General features: G+C 49.5%; 2 protein-coding genes across 2 annotated transcripts; both read left to right on the forward strand.

Annotated features, from left to right (window-relative positions):
• Positions 1-341: 341 nt before the first annotated feature.
• Apoa5 (apolipoprotein A5) lies at positions 342-3,631 on the forward strand. The gene is made up of 4 exons (XM_036191969.1): positions 342-388; positions 1,965-2,021; positions 2,109-2,208; positions 2,677-3,631. The coding sequence occupies exons 1-4, from the start codon at positions 355-357 to the stop codon at positions 3,629-3,631; spliced, it is 1,146 nt and encodes a 381-aa protein (XP_036047862.1). The 5' UTR covers positions 342-354.
• Positions 3,632-5,763: 2,132 nt separating this feature from the next.
• Positions 5,764-14,568, forward strand: Zpr1 (ZPR1 zinc finger). The gene is made up of 14 exons (XM_036194409.1): positions 5,764-5,978; positions 6,104-6,265; positions 6,673-6,763; positions 7,096-7,166; positions 8,383-8,469; positions 8,735-8,857; positions 9,190-9,237; positions 9,406-9,472; positions 9,814-9,884; positions 10,674-10,763; positions 11,361-11,471; positions 12,411-12,497; positions 12,658-12,723; positions 14,013-14,568. The coding sequence occupies exons 1-14, from the start codon at positions 5,808-5,810 to the stop codon at positions 14,145-14,147; spliced, it is 1,380 nt and encodes a 459-aa protein (XP_036050302.1). The 5' UTR covers positions 5,764-5,807; the 3' UTR covers positions 14,148-14,568.
• Positions 14,569-16,743: the final 2,175 nt, after the last annotated feature.

Genomic DNA, 16,743 nt, shown 5'->3' on the forward strand with positions numbered 1-16,743 from the left:
TGGATGGTTCCTGAGGGGTACCTGATGGTATTACAATCAATAACTAAAAAATATAGTCCATGGGGATACAGAAAGGTAGGATATCTTTACTGTAAACAGTGTTGTTTGAAGTTTGCAGGTAGTGTCTGTGGAAAGCAATGAGGCCCTGCTCAAGACTGTATCTATGTCCCTTTTAACATAAAGCACCCATATATGAAAGGAATACTAGCTACGTCATCAGCCTTTGTAGCAAATGGTAATTGCATAGGTCTTCTTGCTTCTCAGCTGAGAGGCTTCACTCAGATTCTAGAATGAGTCTCGTTCCTCTCATGTCCCTCCAGTTTCCCTGCCTCAGGATTGCGGACGCGTGCCACCATGATGGAGAGTACTCTATCTTTGTGCATGCTGGGTAAGTACTCTATCAACAGACTTCCATCCCTTCTTCAGTGACTGAAGTGCTGGCACTGTGGCAGTTTCTGCAGACTCTTCTTTTCTTTGTTTAGTTTTGGTTTTTGAGATCAGACCTTGCATGGCAGCCCAGGCTGGCCTCAAACTTGAAATCCCCCCATGCCTCTGGCTCCCCAGTGCTGTGATTATAGGCATACATCCCTATGCCTGGTACAGGGGCCCGAGAAGTAAGGAGCTCAGGGAATGTCCAAGGTTTTGTGTGAAGAGAAGAGACATTGCCTGAACTGGGTCACAGCAAGAATGGGTGGGAGAAGCCAAATTGCAACTGCAGGAGGTTCTGAATGCAGTCAAGGGGAGACACAATTGGGGCTGTGACAGTGTGTGAGTGGGTGGGGGGCTACGAACGTCCGGAGCATTGAAGAATAAGGGTGAAGACTCAGGTATGTCTGTGCAAGCAGATGGAGGAAGCTTGTCATAAGAGACAAACCTGGGCTTCCAGGCTTCCCCTCCTCAGAAGCCCAGAGGGGTGGAGCCCAGCCTTCCCTGTAGGGGAGAATCCTTCCTCTGACTAACTCCTGAGGCCCAAAGTCTCACACCCAGATGCAGCTTACCCACCCACTTTCAACTGGACTTGGCTCCTCCAGCTCAATCCTGGATTATTTTTGAACGGAGAGACAGGAGGGTCTGTAGGCCTATAAATGCTGTCTTTCCTCTGGCTGGCTGGCTGGCTAGGGCAGAGTGCCCTGGGAATGGAGTAAGAGCAGGGCCCTCAGTAGACAAACAAGCAGCGTGCCTCATGGCAGGCCAGTCAACAAATAAGTTAGCGAGGTTGGAGGTCACAGCATTTGGGGGGTGAGTTCTGCCCATTCTTAGTAAAGGCTCTGGGAAGCCACTTCCCTACTGGGGCAGCCTCCTGAGGCTAGGGAGCTTACTAACCCTCAGAGCACCAGAAGGGGAAAAGGTGAGTGCTAGGAGCCAGCTGGGGTCATCCTTCTTTGAACCTCCACGTGGTATTTGCTTAGAGCAATTGCTGTCACGGTCCCAGACTCCTGGAGTATAAAGCAGGATGTCTGCCCTCTGTGCCCAGAACTGAGCAGGTGAGCCTGTATGGCAGAGGAATAGTGGGGGGGGGGGTGCTGGGAGGGTGGTGGCTGCCATTGCAGGAGAGCTGCTAGTATGGGCTAACAGAGTACCTGCCTCCTGTATGTTGGGTATGCCAGTTCCTCAGCCACAAAATGGGATTGGAGGCAGGAAGACAGGCCAAGAAGGGAGCTAGACAGCTCCAAGGTGGGTGGGTAATCTCTAGTGCAGCCTGAGTTCCAGGCTCCCAACTTTGTGACTGAGGTAAGGAGCAACCCACTCTTGCTGTCTGAGGAAGACATCTCTTCCCTCCCAGCCCCAACCCCATGCCCCAAGTACCTAGTTAGGTTCTCTGGAGCCTTCAGCATGATGCTACCTACACATGAAAGAAGGGGTATCAGGATTTGGGGCAGGTAGCCCCTAGAGCAGGGTTCCTGGATCCAGGCCCTTCCTCTGCCTTGCCTCCTGATCAAGCCTCCATCTACCTTTCTTCTCAGGGTGTATTGTGGTAAGCATGGCTGCAATCATCACTTGGGCCCTGGCCCTCCTCTCAGGTGGGTCTTCCATCTGACTTCGGTGTGGGCTTGGGATGGAGGTTGAACTGAGGGGCCCGGCCTTTAATTGTCTCACTTTCTCTTCAGTGTTTGCAACCACTCAGGCACGGAAGGGTTTCTGGGACTACTTCAGCCAGAGCAGCCGGGACAAAGGCATGATGGGCCAGCAGCAGAAGCTGGCACGGGAGTGAGTGACCTGGGCTAGGGTGTGGTGAGGGTACGAGACAGCCCTGTTGTGGGATGGTTCCTCAGCTCTGTGGTTCACATAGAAGCTGAGGGAGCCAGCCACGCTTGCACTGCCAAGCGCACCCCAGCCATTTCGGTCCCCCTCTGCCCAAGTCTCTCCTACCCTGCTGCCCTCTATTCCATTGAGGTGTGGCACCTGAGACTAGTGGGCCATAGAATGACAGGATGGTGTGAATCTTGACATGTGTGTGACGTCTTCTTGGATGGTATCGTGGCACTGTTGCCTACACAATGTCATGATTGTGCTCTGAATCTGAGGATGTAGTTGGCTGGGATTAAGACTCTGGCTTTCCCGCCACTCTGCCTGTCCTGGTTTCTACAGAGTATTGCTGTCCCATGCTCTGGGGCAAGGGAAATGTTCAGGGGTAGCAGTCTAATGGCCTGGTCCTCTGTCTTTCTCCTTCTCCAGGAGCATGAAAAACAGCTTTGAGCAAGACCTCTACAATGTGAACAATTTGCTAGAAAAGCTGAATCCCTCCAGCGGGCCAGGTAAGGAGCCTCCCCAGCTGGCACAGGATCCAGAAGGCATGAGGAAGCAGCTGCAGCAGGAGCTGGAGGAGGTGAGAGCCCGCCTGGAGCCCTACATGGCAGCAAAGCATGAGCTGGTAGGCTGGAACTTGGAGGGCTTGAGGCAGCAGTTGAAGCCCTACACCGTGGAGCTGATGGAGCAGGTGGGCCTGGGTGTGCAGGAGCTGCAAGAGCAGTTGCGTCTGATGGGAGAAGACACCAAGGCTCAGCTGCTGGGGGGCATGGACGAGGCGCTGAGCCTGTTGCAGGAAATGCAAAGTCGCGTGCGGCACCACACCGACCGGGTCAAAGAACTCTTCCACCCTTATGCAGAGCGCTTGGTGACTGGCATTGGGCACCATGTGCAGGAGCTGCACCGCAGTGTCGCTCCTCACGCGGTTGCCAGCCCCGCGCGACTCAGTCGCTGTGTGCAGACCCTGTCCCACAAACTTACACTTAAGGCAAAGGACCTGCACACCAGCATCCAGCGCAACCTGGACCAGCTGCGTGAGGAGCTCAGTGCCTTCGTGGGCGCCAGCGCAGATGGGGCAGAGGATGGAGCTTCCCCAGACCCCCAGGCTCTCTCTGAGGAGGTCCGCCAGAGACTCCTGGCTTTTCGACATGACACCTTCCTACAGATCGCTGCATTCACTCGCGCCATTGACCAGGAGACAGAGGAAGTCCAGCAGCAGCTAGCACCACCCCCACCTAGTCACAGCGCCTTGGCTCCTGAGTTGGGACACTTGGACAATAGCAACAAGGCCTTGAGCAGACTGCAGAGCCGACTGGATGACCTGTGGGAAGATATTACCTATAGCCTCCATGACCAGGGTCATAGCCAGCTGAGAGAGCCCTGAGCATCTACTCGCTCAGGTTCACTCCCCAGCTCATTGTCTGGGGATGCCTAGATCCTGAGCCTCTAGCATGGCCTATTGGGCAGAGGGTGGAGGGTCCTGCACAGTATAGGTGACGCCACCAGATGGTGCTGCCTCAACCTATTCGACCTCCTCAACTCCCCCACTCAGGTGCATTACATTCACCAGGTTTTGCAAATCCAGCTTCTGGTGCTCATTTGGGAATCCTCACAAGTTGCAACATTCGGGGTGAAGGGTGTGGGGAGACTGTGTGGGGGAGACTGTCTGCAAGCCGGTGCTTGACGGGGCTGGCAGCCTGTGCCACTACAACCTGGAGTTTGACTCCTGTTACTTCTGGCTGCCTGATGGTCACTGTTACAGCTGGTCCACAGGGAGGATTGTCTCCCCAGGGCTGCCCTGAGAGCTTTTGTTGGAAGAGAGCAGGAGAAGAACATGATGGAGAAAGCGTATTATGGTGTGTGTAGATCCCCACCAGTGGTACAGCTGGTGGGTTAGTGATGCAATGGGGCCAAGCTCCTATTCCTTAGATAACTCTGCACCCAAACAAGGAACTGAGTCCTCTGCACTGTGAGGACTTCCAAAACCCTGTAGGGAGCATCCTGTGTGCCCTCCCAGTCTTCAGTCCTCCCATCCTGACTCTCGGTGAAATTGACTTTTGGTTGAAATGAAATAGATACTCATGTTGGAAGAAGTTTGTTGGCCTGATGTGACTCTCATTGGACCACGTCTGAGAGCAATTGCCTTCCCACCACCCCTAGGACACACCCATCTTCCACCCACTCTTACCCCTCGCTTGCTCTTTTTCATTGTCCCCTTTCCATTCCTGGTCTGTCAGAGGGGTCCACCCTGGGTGAGTTCTGCCACGGGACTGATGGCTAGACAATAGCTCTCACACTCGGGAGTGGAACAGGCTGCCTTACAGACTCTGCCTCTGCACCAGTCTTGTTCCATAGTCTACTCATCACAGGACAGTGTGCATGGACCGCAGCCTGACACTGGACAAGCATGCCCTGGTTACCTGAACCCCCTGAGAGGTCCTCTCACCCTTGCTCCTGGTGTTCCAGATTCCTCATGGCTTCTTGACCCTCTTTTTAGGACCCATAAACCAACTCTCCCCCATTTCTCTCTCTCCAACACAAGATCTCAACATGTAGTCTTTGCTGGCCTGGAACTCACTATCAGTTCATCCTCAAATTCATAGACATCTGCCTGCCCCTGCCTTCTAAGTGCTGGGCTTAACAGTATGTGCCACCATGCTTGGAGACCCCAAAATTCTTATCTCTCTTCCTTCGTGTACACACTCACTCAGATGGCAAAGATCACCTGGGACCAGTGAAACTGGATGAGGTGGGGAAAGTGGAGAGCATAAAAGTTTCTTTCTGTACTTCTCGGCCCTGCCCAGAACCCTTTCCTTCCCGCTCAGCTTACCTCAGCCTCCCCTGCACAGGAGTCTTGGTACCTCCCCACCACAGACCCTGTGTGGAGCTGGACTCCATGCGATAATACACTTGTCATCCCCGAAACCATAGGTGTTAGCCAGTTTCAGCCATGGAACTGGGTTGTGGTCCAAGACGTGGGAGGAAGTGCTAGGAAGAAAACTTGAAAGAAAGAACGGGATAAAGCAGGGTGTTTTGTTAGGAAATGGGGAGAGAGAACCCGGGGAATGCAGTAGTAAAAATAAGGTCTGCGTATTCAAGGTTGGAATTAGGGGCGATGTTTATGAGTACAGAAATAGGGAGCTGGGGGAACAGAGAGGGAAAGGGGGAGAAGCTGAGCAGCCTGGAGAGGGGACCCAAGCAAGGTCTGGCTCATCACGAAGCAGAGTTTGGAGGACACAGCCTAGAGGATTCCAAGGCATGCAGGTACCCTTGTCCTCGGGCATTTTTACATAGATTTAGGGATCAATGGTTAGGCTCCCTATGTGGTGGAGGCATAACCAGGAAGCCAAACACGGACTTCGCTGCGAACTGCGATACTCCAGCCCGGCTACGGAGGTGCAGTCCGCATGACCCAGGAACCGGAAGTCTTTGTCAGATGCTGACCTAGCAGGCAAAGGGTCTGCGGCCTCTTTAAGAAGGGGCGGGAACAGCAGCTAGAGGAAGTGATGCCACGGGAGCCGCGGAAGCCGGAAGCTGCTGCCTGAGCAGCGCGCGGGGTGATGTCTGCCAGCGGGGCTGTGCAGCCAGGGCCCCCGGGGGCTGCTGTTGGGCCTTCGCCCTCCACGGCTGGATCGCCAGCCACGGGGCCCTTGTTCCGGCCCCTCAGCGCCGAGGATGAGGAGCAGCAGCCCACAGAGATCGAGTCGCTGTGCATGAACTGTTACCGGAACGTGAGTCGGGGGTGCGGAGTCTGGAGCCGGGGGGACCACCCAGCCGGGCACCCAGAGGCAGTCCTGGAGTACGGAGGGCCAACGAGTTTCATTCATTCTAACCCTCGCTGCTTCTGCTTCCTTAGGGCACGACGCGCCTTCTGCTCACCAAGATCCCCTTCTTTAGAGAAATAATCGTGAGCTCCTTTTTCTGCGAGCACTGTGGCTGGAACAACACGGAGATCCAGTCAGCAGGCAGGATCCAGGACCAGGGAGTGCGCTACACTTTGACCGTCAGGAGCCAAGAGGTGAGTGTAGCCCAAAGGAGGCACTGCGCCACGGTTTCAGAGAGAGAGCGTTGGAGGCCAGAGTCAATAGCTGTGGTCCGGGCCATCGGACCTCCAGTAAATCCCTGTGGCCAAGCATTTAGTGCCCTCCTTTGGCAGTGCTCAGCTGTTTCTGTGGTTAAAGTGCATTGAATTTTGTGAGAGGGTTGGAATGAATGAGTAGGACTTTATGGGCAATGTTCTCAGCCTCTGGGCATTCTGGCTCACACCATATGCACAATTCTGAAGTAGTTTGGACTCTTCTCGATGGAAGGAGTGAAGAAGAAACAGCCTGGCTGGCTCCTGATGGAGAAGATGGGCCAGTTATTTCCCAAAGAGAAGCCATATTGCCGACCTCTTTTGCTAGAACGTGTTTCCTTTCTGTCCAGGACATGAACAGAGAAGTGGTGAAGACAGACTCTGCCACCACAAGGATCCCGGAGCTGGATTTTGAAATTCCAGCTTTCAGCCAGAAGGGAGGTGAGTCTTAAGATCAGGTATCTGAACTGTTCACACATTGCTGAAATGTTACTTATTTTCTCGCAAAGCCTGGTGCCAGGTCAGGCCTAGTGGCTTATGTTGGGCTGTGTGATCATAGTGGATTTTGAGGCTTTAATGTGAGTAGAAAGTTAGGGCAAAATTGCTTGAGAGTAAGAGTGGCTGAGAGTTGCAGCAAGACAGACCTTGGGGCGCTTGTTTTGGAATTGCACAGACGAGGAGAGAATGCCCACAGAGTCCAGGTAGAGTGCTGAGGGCCATGCAGATGCGTGATAGCAAGCTAACACTCACTTGTCTTGTGTTTTGCTCACAAGCTCTGACCACCGTTGAAGGATTGATCAGCCGGGCAATCTCTGGCCTAGAACAGGACCAGCCCACACGACGGGTGAGCAGGGATTTTTCTCAAACTGCAGCAACAAGGAATATTATTTTAGGATGTGTTACATTTGTTTGTGCTGTGGAACATTTGTTTAATGGTGCAAAGATGAGTTGCGTTGTTTTTTTTATGTTGCATTTGTTTAACTCTGTGAAGCTGTGTTACTGTGCCTGTCTAAAACACCTGATGGTTTAATAGAGAGCAGAATGGCCAGTAGCAAGGCAGGAGAAAGGATAGAGAATAAATAGAAGGAGAAATCTGGGAGGAGAAAAGAAAGAGCAAGAGAACAAGGAGAGGAGGATGCTAGGGGCCAGCCACCCAGCCAGCCATGAAGTTCAGAGCGAAAATAAGATTACAGAAGTAAGAAAAGGTAAAAGCCCAGAGGCAAAAGACAGATGGAATAATTAGTTAAGAAAAGCTGGCAAGGAACAAGCCAAACTAAGGCCAGGCATTTATAAATAAGAATAAGATTCCCGTGTGTGTGTGTGTGTGTGTGTGTGTGTGTGTGTGTGTGTGTGTGTGTGAGAGAGAGAGAGATTTATTTGGGAGCTGGGTGATGGGCCCCTCAAAGAATAAAAAGAGCAAAAGCAACCAGCTACAAATTATTGTTTGTGTTAAAATAGTCAGGCTTCCGATTAGCTGAACTGTATCTGACCAAATGTTGGGGGACTTTTTGACAAAGCAATAAAGGTGCTATTTCTCTATGTCTCTCCCCTAGTGTACACTCAGGCTTCACTTTAGACAATGTTACATTACCTTGGAGAAGCCTTTTGGTTATCTACAGCTTCCTGGGTATTCTTTTATATCTATATTTCTTATTATGGAAATAATGTAATTGCACCTGTAGTCATCTGTCTCCCTAACTGACTGGAGAGGCATAACAAGATTTTGAATTTTTAAAGGAAATTTATTTTAATTACATGTTATGTACCTGTGTATGGGTATGTATATGTGATGGCACATGCCTTTGTAGGCCAGAAACAATGGATTTCAGTGGAGCTGGAGTTACAGCTAGATGGTATAATAAGTGAGAAAATAAGCCCTCCCTCCTACCCCAGCACCATTTATAAACTTCTGATTTGTGGTTGTATCTCACTGTGAAGTTTGGGTCCCTCTGCTCCCACTCCAGAGTTGATGTCAGTGTGCTCATCCAGGTGATAGAGGTGGGAGAGGGTTGGGCATGAGGTGTACTTCACGTCTGGTGTTCTCATTCTCTTCGTGGTAGGCAATGGAACATGCTGTAGCTGAAAGGATTGATGTATTCATTGGCAAACTGAAGGACCTCAAGCAAGTGGCTTCCCCGTTCACTCTGGTAAGTACTGAGTGACTGTGGTTGTTTTCATTGTAAGGAGGGAGGTGGGAGACCATTGAGACTGACTGATCCCTGCAGCCCCAGGGCTTCAGAAGTAGAGGCAAGAGTTCAGGGTCCTCCTTGACTACATAGCAAGTTCTAGGCCAGGCTGGGCTACACCTCAAAATACAAAGCAACCAAAAACTGACTTGGATTTGTCTCCTGTAGTCTAGCGATGAATGGAGGTTATATACGGTTTGTTTCACTCTCTCCTCTCTTATATTAGATCATTGATGATCCCTCAGGAAACAGCTTTGTAGAAAACCCACATGCTCCCCAGAAAGATGATGCCTTGGTGATCACACACTACAGCCGGACGCCACAGCAAGCTGAGATGCTGGGTCTCCAAGTAAGTGGAGGAGCCAGAGGAATGCTCTGGAGTTGGCCTGCGTTCTGGGTTGCTTGAAGTCACTGAAGATTTACTTTGCTGTTGTCCCCACCAACACCTGGTGCACCCTGTCTGAGCTCATTTGTAGTGACCTTCACAAGGCAGGTAGCAGTCACGGGGATCCATCTGGAGTCCTGACCTTCCCTTGATGGAGGGATTTGCTTTGGCTTCTCTGTCCTATGAGTTGGCACCTTCTAGGGACCAAAGGCAGTCTCTCCCTATCTGAGCAGGGCAGGGTGTTGGGGAGACTGAGGTCTACCTACCAATTGTGGTTTGTGCTTCTGTTCTTTTAGGCAGAAGCGGCAGAAGAGAAGTCGGAAGAGGAAGACCTCAGAAATGAAGTGAGTTGTGTTGGCTCCTTTTGAAGACAGCGGATTTGTGGGTCGAGTCTCATGGTTTCTAGCGTCTCTCATTGTCACAACTAACATGAGTGACCACTAGCCTTCCAACTGAATGTCTAGCTTGCATGGGTGGGAGTGCTCAGTCTGTGCCCCCATTCTATGTTCCAGGTGCTCCAGTTCAACACCAACTGCCCAGAGTGCAACGCCCCAGCTCAGACCAACATGAAGCTAGTCCGTATCTTTCAAGCAGTTGGGTTGCTCGTCAGCTGACTCAGGCACAGACATTATATTAAAGATGGGAGCCTTCCCTTCAGGGAAAGCCAATGCTTTATCCTCAGTGATGAGGAGGGATCTTTGAAGAGACTACATACCTTGGCTTCTGTGTGTGGCCTAAGCCAGGTCTTTAAATGTTTGTGAACACAGGACCTGTAGTTAGGTTGTCTCGTGACGTGTTTACTGCCGTCTTGGGTCCAGCATCTGTTTGTATGGGATTTGGCTTTTCATTTCTTGGGGATGGGTCGGGAGGTTATCTTGCTCTCTAGGAAGCAGATAGACTTCTTTAACTCCATCTTCCAGAAATCCCCCACTTTAAAGAGGTTATCATCATGGCCACCAACTGTGAGAATTGTGGGCATCGGACTAATGAGGTGGGTGGGCTCCATTGTTGGGGAAGATTGGCATAAAGGGCAATGCCTTTGTAGATGTTCTTCAGGATGAGCGTGGGTGTAGCTGGGCTCTTTGAGGCTTATTGAGGGGGAGGAGCCTTTGAAGGAGCTGTGAATCAGTCTAGAGAGGAGAAGTTATAAGTACCATAGATTTCAGTATAGATGAAAAGGTGACCTTGTGGGAGAAGCTGGGCTACTCAGAGGGCTGGAAATTAGGCAGATTGTAGTAGCTCTTAGTAAAGAACTCGAGAGAGCTGTCTGGAATTGATTGATAGCTGTTGTGGAGGATTGAAATCCTCCTTCCCCAAGTATATGGAGCATATGCTGATTAAACTTACTGGGGGTGGGGGAGCGTGGCAGTGGACAGCAAATCTGGGGCCAGAAAATCTGGAGCCTTGTGCATACTAGGCAAGTGCACTGTTACTGAGCTCCATCCCAGCCCTGATTAAATTCTTAAAACTATTACATTGACTGCAGTAGATGGGGACTGAAATGCTTAGAAGTCTCTTTCAACTCCTAATAGTCAGGGGTTTTATTTTTAAAGGTACATTCACGGCTCTTGGCAATTTGGGCTAAATTTGGCATGCTACCAGGGCTAGGCACAGTGTTCCTGCCGACTCTTGGTGTTTTTGGTTTCGGTCACTGCTGCTCTTGCTGGATTAGAAGGCAGTCATTGGAAGTTGTTAGTCTGAGCCTACATAGAGCTGAAGTCTTTCTGGCACCAGGTGAAGGGGTCTTCTCTGGTGCCGTTCCTGACCATCCTTTCTACAGGTGAAGTCTGGAGGAGCAGTAGAGCCTTTGGGTACCAAGATCACCCTCCACATCACAGATCCCTCAGACATGACCAGAGACCTCCTCAAGGTAACAGCCTGCTTGGAAAACAGCTGCCCGCCTTCCTATAGCTGCTTCTGTCTAGAGGACATTATCGTTCAGTGTTCAAGAACACAAGGAACCCCAGAAATCCCCTGGGCTTGAGTGGCCTTGAGTAGGGTGTCTCCAAGGATTGAGATTGCTCATGACTGAGACAGGCTCAGAAGGTGGCCCCTCATCTTTCTGAGCAATGACTTGGCTGCTTTTTAGTTTCTATTGACTATATGGGCTCTTCTCTGTCCCTAATGACAAGGTACCTGGTAGCTTGTAGCTGTGACTCAGAGTTTCGGTGTATTATGCTAGCTTCATGTTGGTTCAGACGGGGGAGTGAGTCTCCGGCTTTCAGCTGGAAGTCAGAGAAAACTCACATACTAACTTTGTCCTCAAACTGTAGCTCCTTTATTAATTTGCCAGAGGCCTCTGGTTGGCTTTCTTTGTTCTGGTTTAAATCAGTTTGTCTCTCTGAATATCTGTCCATCTGGCGCTATGGAATGAACCTGGGGCCTCTGGACTACTAGACAAGGGCTCCTGTATGAAGCTCTGCTGCCATCCTCTGATTTAGACCTTAACTGGACTATTATCTTACAGTCTGAGACGTGTAGTGTGGAAATCCCGGAGCTGGAGTTTGAACTGGGAATGGCTGTCCTTGGGGGCAAGTTCACCACTCTCGAGGGGCTTCTCAAAGACATCCGAGAATTGGTGAGTCCGGAGTGTGGTGTACAGTGGGGGAAAGGGCTAGCCTGGTGTCATCACGTACGGTGGCATGTACCTATAGTTCCAGCACTTGAGAAGCTGGGGCAAAAAGATAGGATTGGAGGCTAATCTGGAGCCCATCTCAAATGCCCCCTACCAAAAAAATCTTATTTTGTTGTTTATAACTGAAGGTTTCTTTGCCTTAAAGTGTTGATTATGAAAAGAAGTTAGTTACAGGAAATTTTGAATGGAAATTCTCAAGGCTTACTGTGGGATAGTATAGTTATTTTGATCTTAAGTCATTTATCTCATTGCAGACTAGGAGAAAGAGAGTCTTTTTGGCATCTAAACTCCATAGCATATGTATGTGTGGTGGCTTAGCCTATGTAGTGAATCCACTGCATTCAACCACAGGTAGAAAAATTCAGGAAACATTATATGTGTAGTTGCAGACTTTCCTTTTCGGCATTTCCTAAATAGTAGTGTGTAATTATAGTAGATCTTACATGTTTGCTTATTTTATATATTTATTTATTTATTTGAGAGATGGTTTTGCCGTGTGGTGGAGGCTAGCCTCGAGTTCACCATCCTCCTGCCTCAGCCTTCCATGTGCTGGGGCCGCAAGCTCACTTGTAACCACTGTGCCTAGCTTCTCTTTTACACTATACTTTGCATTTCTTTTCCAGAGTGAGATTAGATACTGTAAGCACTCTTGTAGATTACGTTTCATATTGCCAGTTTCTTTTTGGCAAAGCAATCTCGTTGACATCCTTCCCTGTCCTGTTCTCTGCCACCCACCACCCCTCACCTAAGTCCGCAGGCAGTGTGGGAAGTGGAGACCAGCTTTCTCTGCCTGGGCACCCACTGCTTTCCCACCTGCTTTGTGCTGGAGCCCAGTAACCCATACAGTCGGTGGTGTAGTGATTCAGCTGTCTTGTGCTACAGGTAACCAAGAACCCATTCACACTGGGGGACAGCTCGAACCCTAACCAGTCGGAGAAACTGCAGGAGTTTAGCCAGAAGTTGGAACAGGTAAGAGGATGTGGGCCATCTTCAAAGACCCTAGTTTCCCTGCTCTTTAAACTTTGGGGACCCGCACCTTGTAAACTGCTTTGGCTCTGCCCGGCGTCATAGCCTCTTCCTTCCGGGATCAGTGTAAGAGTTACCTGCTGTGTCCTCCTCTCTCCTGTAGATCATCGAGGGCAAGATGAAGGCCCACTTTATAATGAACGACCCAGCAGGAAACAGCTACCTGCAGGTACAGGGGGCCTTCCTGGGTGTTCTGATCTTCATAGCTATGCATGATAGCCCTGGGCAAGGCAAGGTTGGCTTCGAAGTGACTGTGTCAGCTGGGGTGCGACGTGGACGAGAGGAAAAGTGAGAAAGGTAGGAGGAATTCCGAGTGTGTGCAGTGGAAGGCAGATGGGCCAGAACAGTGGGAGTCTGTAATCTGAGCTGCTCCGGAGGCCATGAAGACTGCAAGTTCAAGACCAGCCCGAGCAGTTTAGTGAGAGTGTCTTAAGTTTAAAAAACCTAGAAAACCTAGTCCTGGAGAGATGGCTCAGCAGTTAAGAGCACTGGCTGCTCTCCCAGAGGACTTGAGTTCAATTCCCAGCAACCACATGGCAGCTCACAGCTGTATAACTCTAGTTCCAGGGGATCCAGTACCCTCACACAGAAATGACAAGAATCCTCAGGGGGGAAAAAAAGTAAATAAATCATTAAAAAAAAAAAAAAGAAAAAGAAAAAGTAAATGCCTACCCCAGCTAGTGTGCTCAAACCCCTAGGTTTAAAAGTGAGTAGGGAAGTAAGCTCTCTTCTCCCTGTGTCTGGTTGTCTTGCTGTTCCTCTTATCCTCAGCTTTGAGGGTTTCATTCTGCATCTCTGTGAAGTAAGGAGCAATAGAGTCCTGTCTAGCAGTCAGGACAGAACTGCTGAGAGATGTTAAGCTGACTGGACAAGTGTCTGTTAATTAATATAACTATAGCAATATTTTTTTGTTGTTTGTGGAGTTCTAACCCAGGGCCTCATCCTTACTTTAATATTAATGAGTACTGATGGGGCTGGCAAAACTGGCCTAAGTTGTTTATATTATCAAGACCATTGCTGTAATCTCTCTCTCATCCTCCCTCCCTCCCTCCCTCCCTCCCTCCCTCCCTGCCTCCCTTCTTTCCTCTCCCACCTTTTTTGAAACAAGACCTTGTTATGTAGCCTAGCTGGCTTTGAACTTGTAATCTTCCTGCCGTGGTCTCCAGAATGCTAGCATTATAAGCAATTGCTAGCTTTGGCTACATTTTTTACAAGAAGGCCCATATATAAAAATGCTTGGAACTGGGGATGTAGGTCATCAATTGAACACTTGCATGCCATGTACAGAGTCTTGGGTTTGATACTAGCCCCCCTGCATATATATACGCAGACTGTGTGGCCATGGGTGCTAGAGGCCCTACAAATCCCATGGGGTTCTTAGAAAAGTGAGAGTCAGTCGCACCTGTGGGAGGGGATGGTGGGGTGCAGGGCACTGATTGTCTGCCCTTGGCCTTGCAGAATGTATACGCCCCTGAAGATGATCCAGAGATGAAGGTGGAGCGGTATAAGCGTACCTTTGACCAAAATGAGGAGCTCGGGCTCAATGACATGAAGACAGAGGGCTATGAGGACGGCCTGGCCCCACAGCGGTAGCAATACACAGCTCACAGGCCAGCCTCAATGCCACCAGCACCACAGGCTGATTTATGACTGTTGGCATATGAAGAGCGTCCAAGCCCTTGCCCATGGTGAGGAGGACATCGCTTGAGCCAGAGATCTAAGCACACGAGGTGAGCAGCTGACAATGCAGCTGCAAGCCTGCTTTGCTCCTTGACCTTCTTTTGGAGGTTTGAAGTTGGTCTGAGAAGAACCCCAGAAACACCTTGCGGTCTGCCTTCACCTTTTGCCTATCAGCTCTCTGCCCTTTGGTGCTGCGCCTCTGAAGTTTGGTGCAGTGAAATACACGTTACAGCTGGCTTCCGGCTTTCCTAACTTTGAGCAGGAAAGAACTTTGGGTAGGGGGCTATGGAACATAGGTGAAGATGCTTACATTAAAGTGATGGCTTATAAACATCCTCTGCCTCTGCGTTCACTGTGTCCTTGCTGAGTATCATGCTGTTAGAATCCAGCTGCCTAAGCTGGCCATGGAGGGTCATACCTGTAATCCCAGTACACAGGAGACTGAGGCCACTTTGGGCCATGTAGTGAGATTCTGTCTTCACAAAAAGAAGAGGAGAAAAAAAGAGTTTCCCAATCAAATCTTTCTTCAGGTGGCTACTATCACTGGGCAGTCCAAGGCGGCATTTCATTCATTCACTCATTCCAACAGACCATGCTTGTCTACTCTGAGCCAGGGATGCCTGCATGGATCCATCCATTTCATGGAGCTTAAAGTCAGCCAGGGAAGCCAGGTGTGGTGGCGTACACCTTTAAGCCCAGCAGATGCAGATGAGTTCGAGGCCAGCCTGGTCTACAGATCAAGTTCCAGGATAGCCAGGGCTACACGGAGAAACCTTGTCTTGAAAAACAAACAAAAAAGTCCAGTGGGGGACCAACAGTAACGGACGGACAGGGAGAGAACATCAGAATGACGTGAGAAGGGGAAGGCCATAGTTTATGTGGTTGAGACTAAAAGTGAAGGTTTTTATTAAGAGTCTGAAGACCGAATTAGCAAATGACTCCTAAACTTCAGAGCTTTCATGTGTGTGGGTGTGCATGTATGTGTAATGATGGGTGTGCATGTGAAGGGCAGAGGTGGACGCTGAGGAATCCTACTGTATCACTCTACCTTTAATCCTGATACAACACAGAAACCCTGTTTCAACGTAAAAAACAAACAACTCTAGGTAGATAACTTGCACCATATGTAGCCTTTGCTAGCAAAAATCAAAATCTGGCAGTATAGATGGTATGATGGACGGTGGTGGCACATGCCTTTAATCCCAGCACTCTGGCGGCAGAGACAGGCAGATCTGTGAGTTTGAGGCCAGTCAGATCTGTGACCAAGGTTACACAGAGAAACCCTGTCTTGAAAAATTAAAAAAAGAAAAAAAAGAAATCAGTCTGGGCAACTTAGCAAGATCATGTCTTCAAAATTCAGAAAGGGATGGGAGATGTAGTTCTATAAAATTCTTGCCTACCATGTGCAAGGAAGGCCCTGGGTTCAATCCCCAGTGCCGGATAGAATAAGAAACAGAATTGTGAGAGTCAAGCAAACAACCTTCACAAAACAACCCTCTATAGAAGAAATGCTAGAATCTTCCCAGCTTTCTTTTTCTTTCTCTTTTTTTGGCTTCAGACTCACAGAGATCCACCTGACTCTGCCTCCTAAGTACTGGGATTAAAGGCTTGCTCCACCACCGCCTGGCTTTTTTCTTTGACACCCTGACAACAAATCCATGTCTTTTTTTGTTTGTTTGTTTTTTTGAGACAGGGTTTCTCTGTGTAGCTTTGTGCCTTTCCTGTTACTCACTTTGAAGACCAGGCTGGCCTCAAACTCACAGAGATCCGCCTGCCTCTGCCTCCCTAGTGCTGGGATTAAAGGCGTGTGCCACCACAGCCAGGCCTCCATGTCATTTTTATTGGGAAGATTTTATACCATTTTCAGGGCCTTGCTCTACCACTGAGATAAATCCATAACCCCCAACTAATGTTTTTTGTTGGTTGGTTGGTTGGTTTTTTCGAGACAGGGTTTCTCTGTGTAGTTTTGGTGCCTTTCTTGGATCTCGCTCTGTAGTCCAGGCTGGCCTCGAACTCACAGAGATTCGCCTGGCTCTGCCTCTCAGTGCTGGGATTAAAGGCGTGCGCCACCACCTCCCTTTATACCATTTTTTTTTTTTTTTTTTTTTTTTTGAGCTGAGGATTGAACCCAGAGCCTTCCACTTGCTAGGAGAGCGCTCTACCACTGAGCTAAATCCCCAGGCCCCTTTATACCATTTTCTTGAGAGGCAATATCAAACGTGAAATGGTCAGTTCAGGTTTGATGAAACCTATCCATTTTTCATAGCCACAATACCGGGGATGGGATTTGTTTGACTTCCCCTAAATGGTACTTGGAAGGGAAACCTGTTCCAGCAGACTGTCCACCAAAAGGTATTTATACCAATAAAAATAACTGAAGTAAACTAATTGTGCTGGACACTTCTAAGCGTTTGGCACAGCATCCATTATTAAAGTGCCGTTCAATAACTTGCTCTCATTGGTACAGATATGATCGGCCCCATATTCAAACAGGTGCCCTGACTGAGTT

Source organism: Onychomys torridus, chromosome 7 (assembly GCF_903995425.1).
Source record: "Onychomys torridus chromosome 7, mOncTor1.1, whole genome shotgun sequence".
In the NCBI taxonomy this organism is placed as follows: Eukaryota; Metazoa; Chordata; class Mammalia; order Rodentia; family Cricetidae; genus Onychomys; species Onychomys torridus.

Bases quoted from the DNA above. Each gene is read 5' to 3' on its own strand.
- Apoa5 (XM_036191969.1), top strand. From the start codon at position 355: ATGATGGAGAGTACTCTATCTTTGTGCATGCTGG. The intron at 2,022-2,108 runs GTGGGTCTTCCA...CTTTCTCTTCAG, and splicing joins GGCCCTGGCCCTCCTCTCAG to TGTTTGCAACCACTCAGGCA. The intron at 2,209-2,676 runs GTGAGTGACCTG...CTCCTTCTCCAG, and splicing joins CAGCAGAAGCTGGCACGGGA to GAGCATGAAAAACAGCTTTG.
- Zpr1 (XM_036194409.1), top strand. From the start codon at position 5,808: ATGTCTGCCAGCGGGGCTGTGCAGCCAGGGCCCCCGGGGGCTGCTGTT. The intron at 6,764-7,095 runs GTGAGTCTTAAG...TTTGCTCACAAG, and splicing joins AGCTTTCAGCCAGAAGGGAG to CTCTGACCACCGTTGAAGGA. The intron at 8,470-8,734 runs GTAAGTACTGAG...CTCTTATATTAG, and splicing joins TGGCTTCCCCGTTCACTCTG to ATCATTGATGATCCCTCAGG.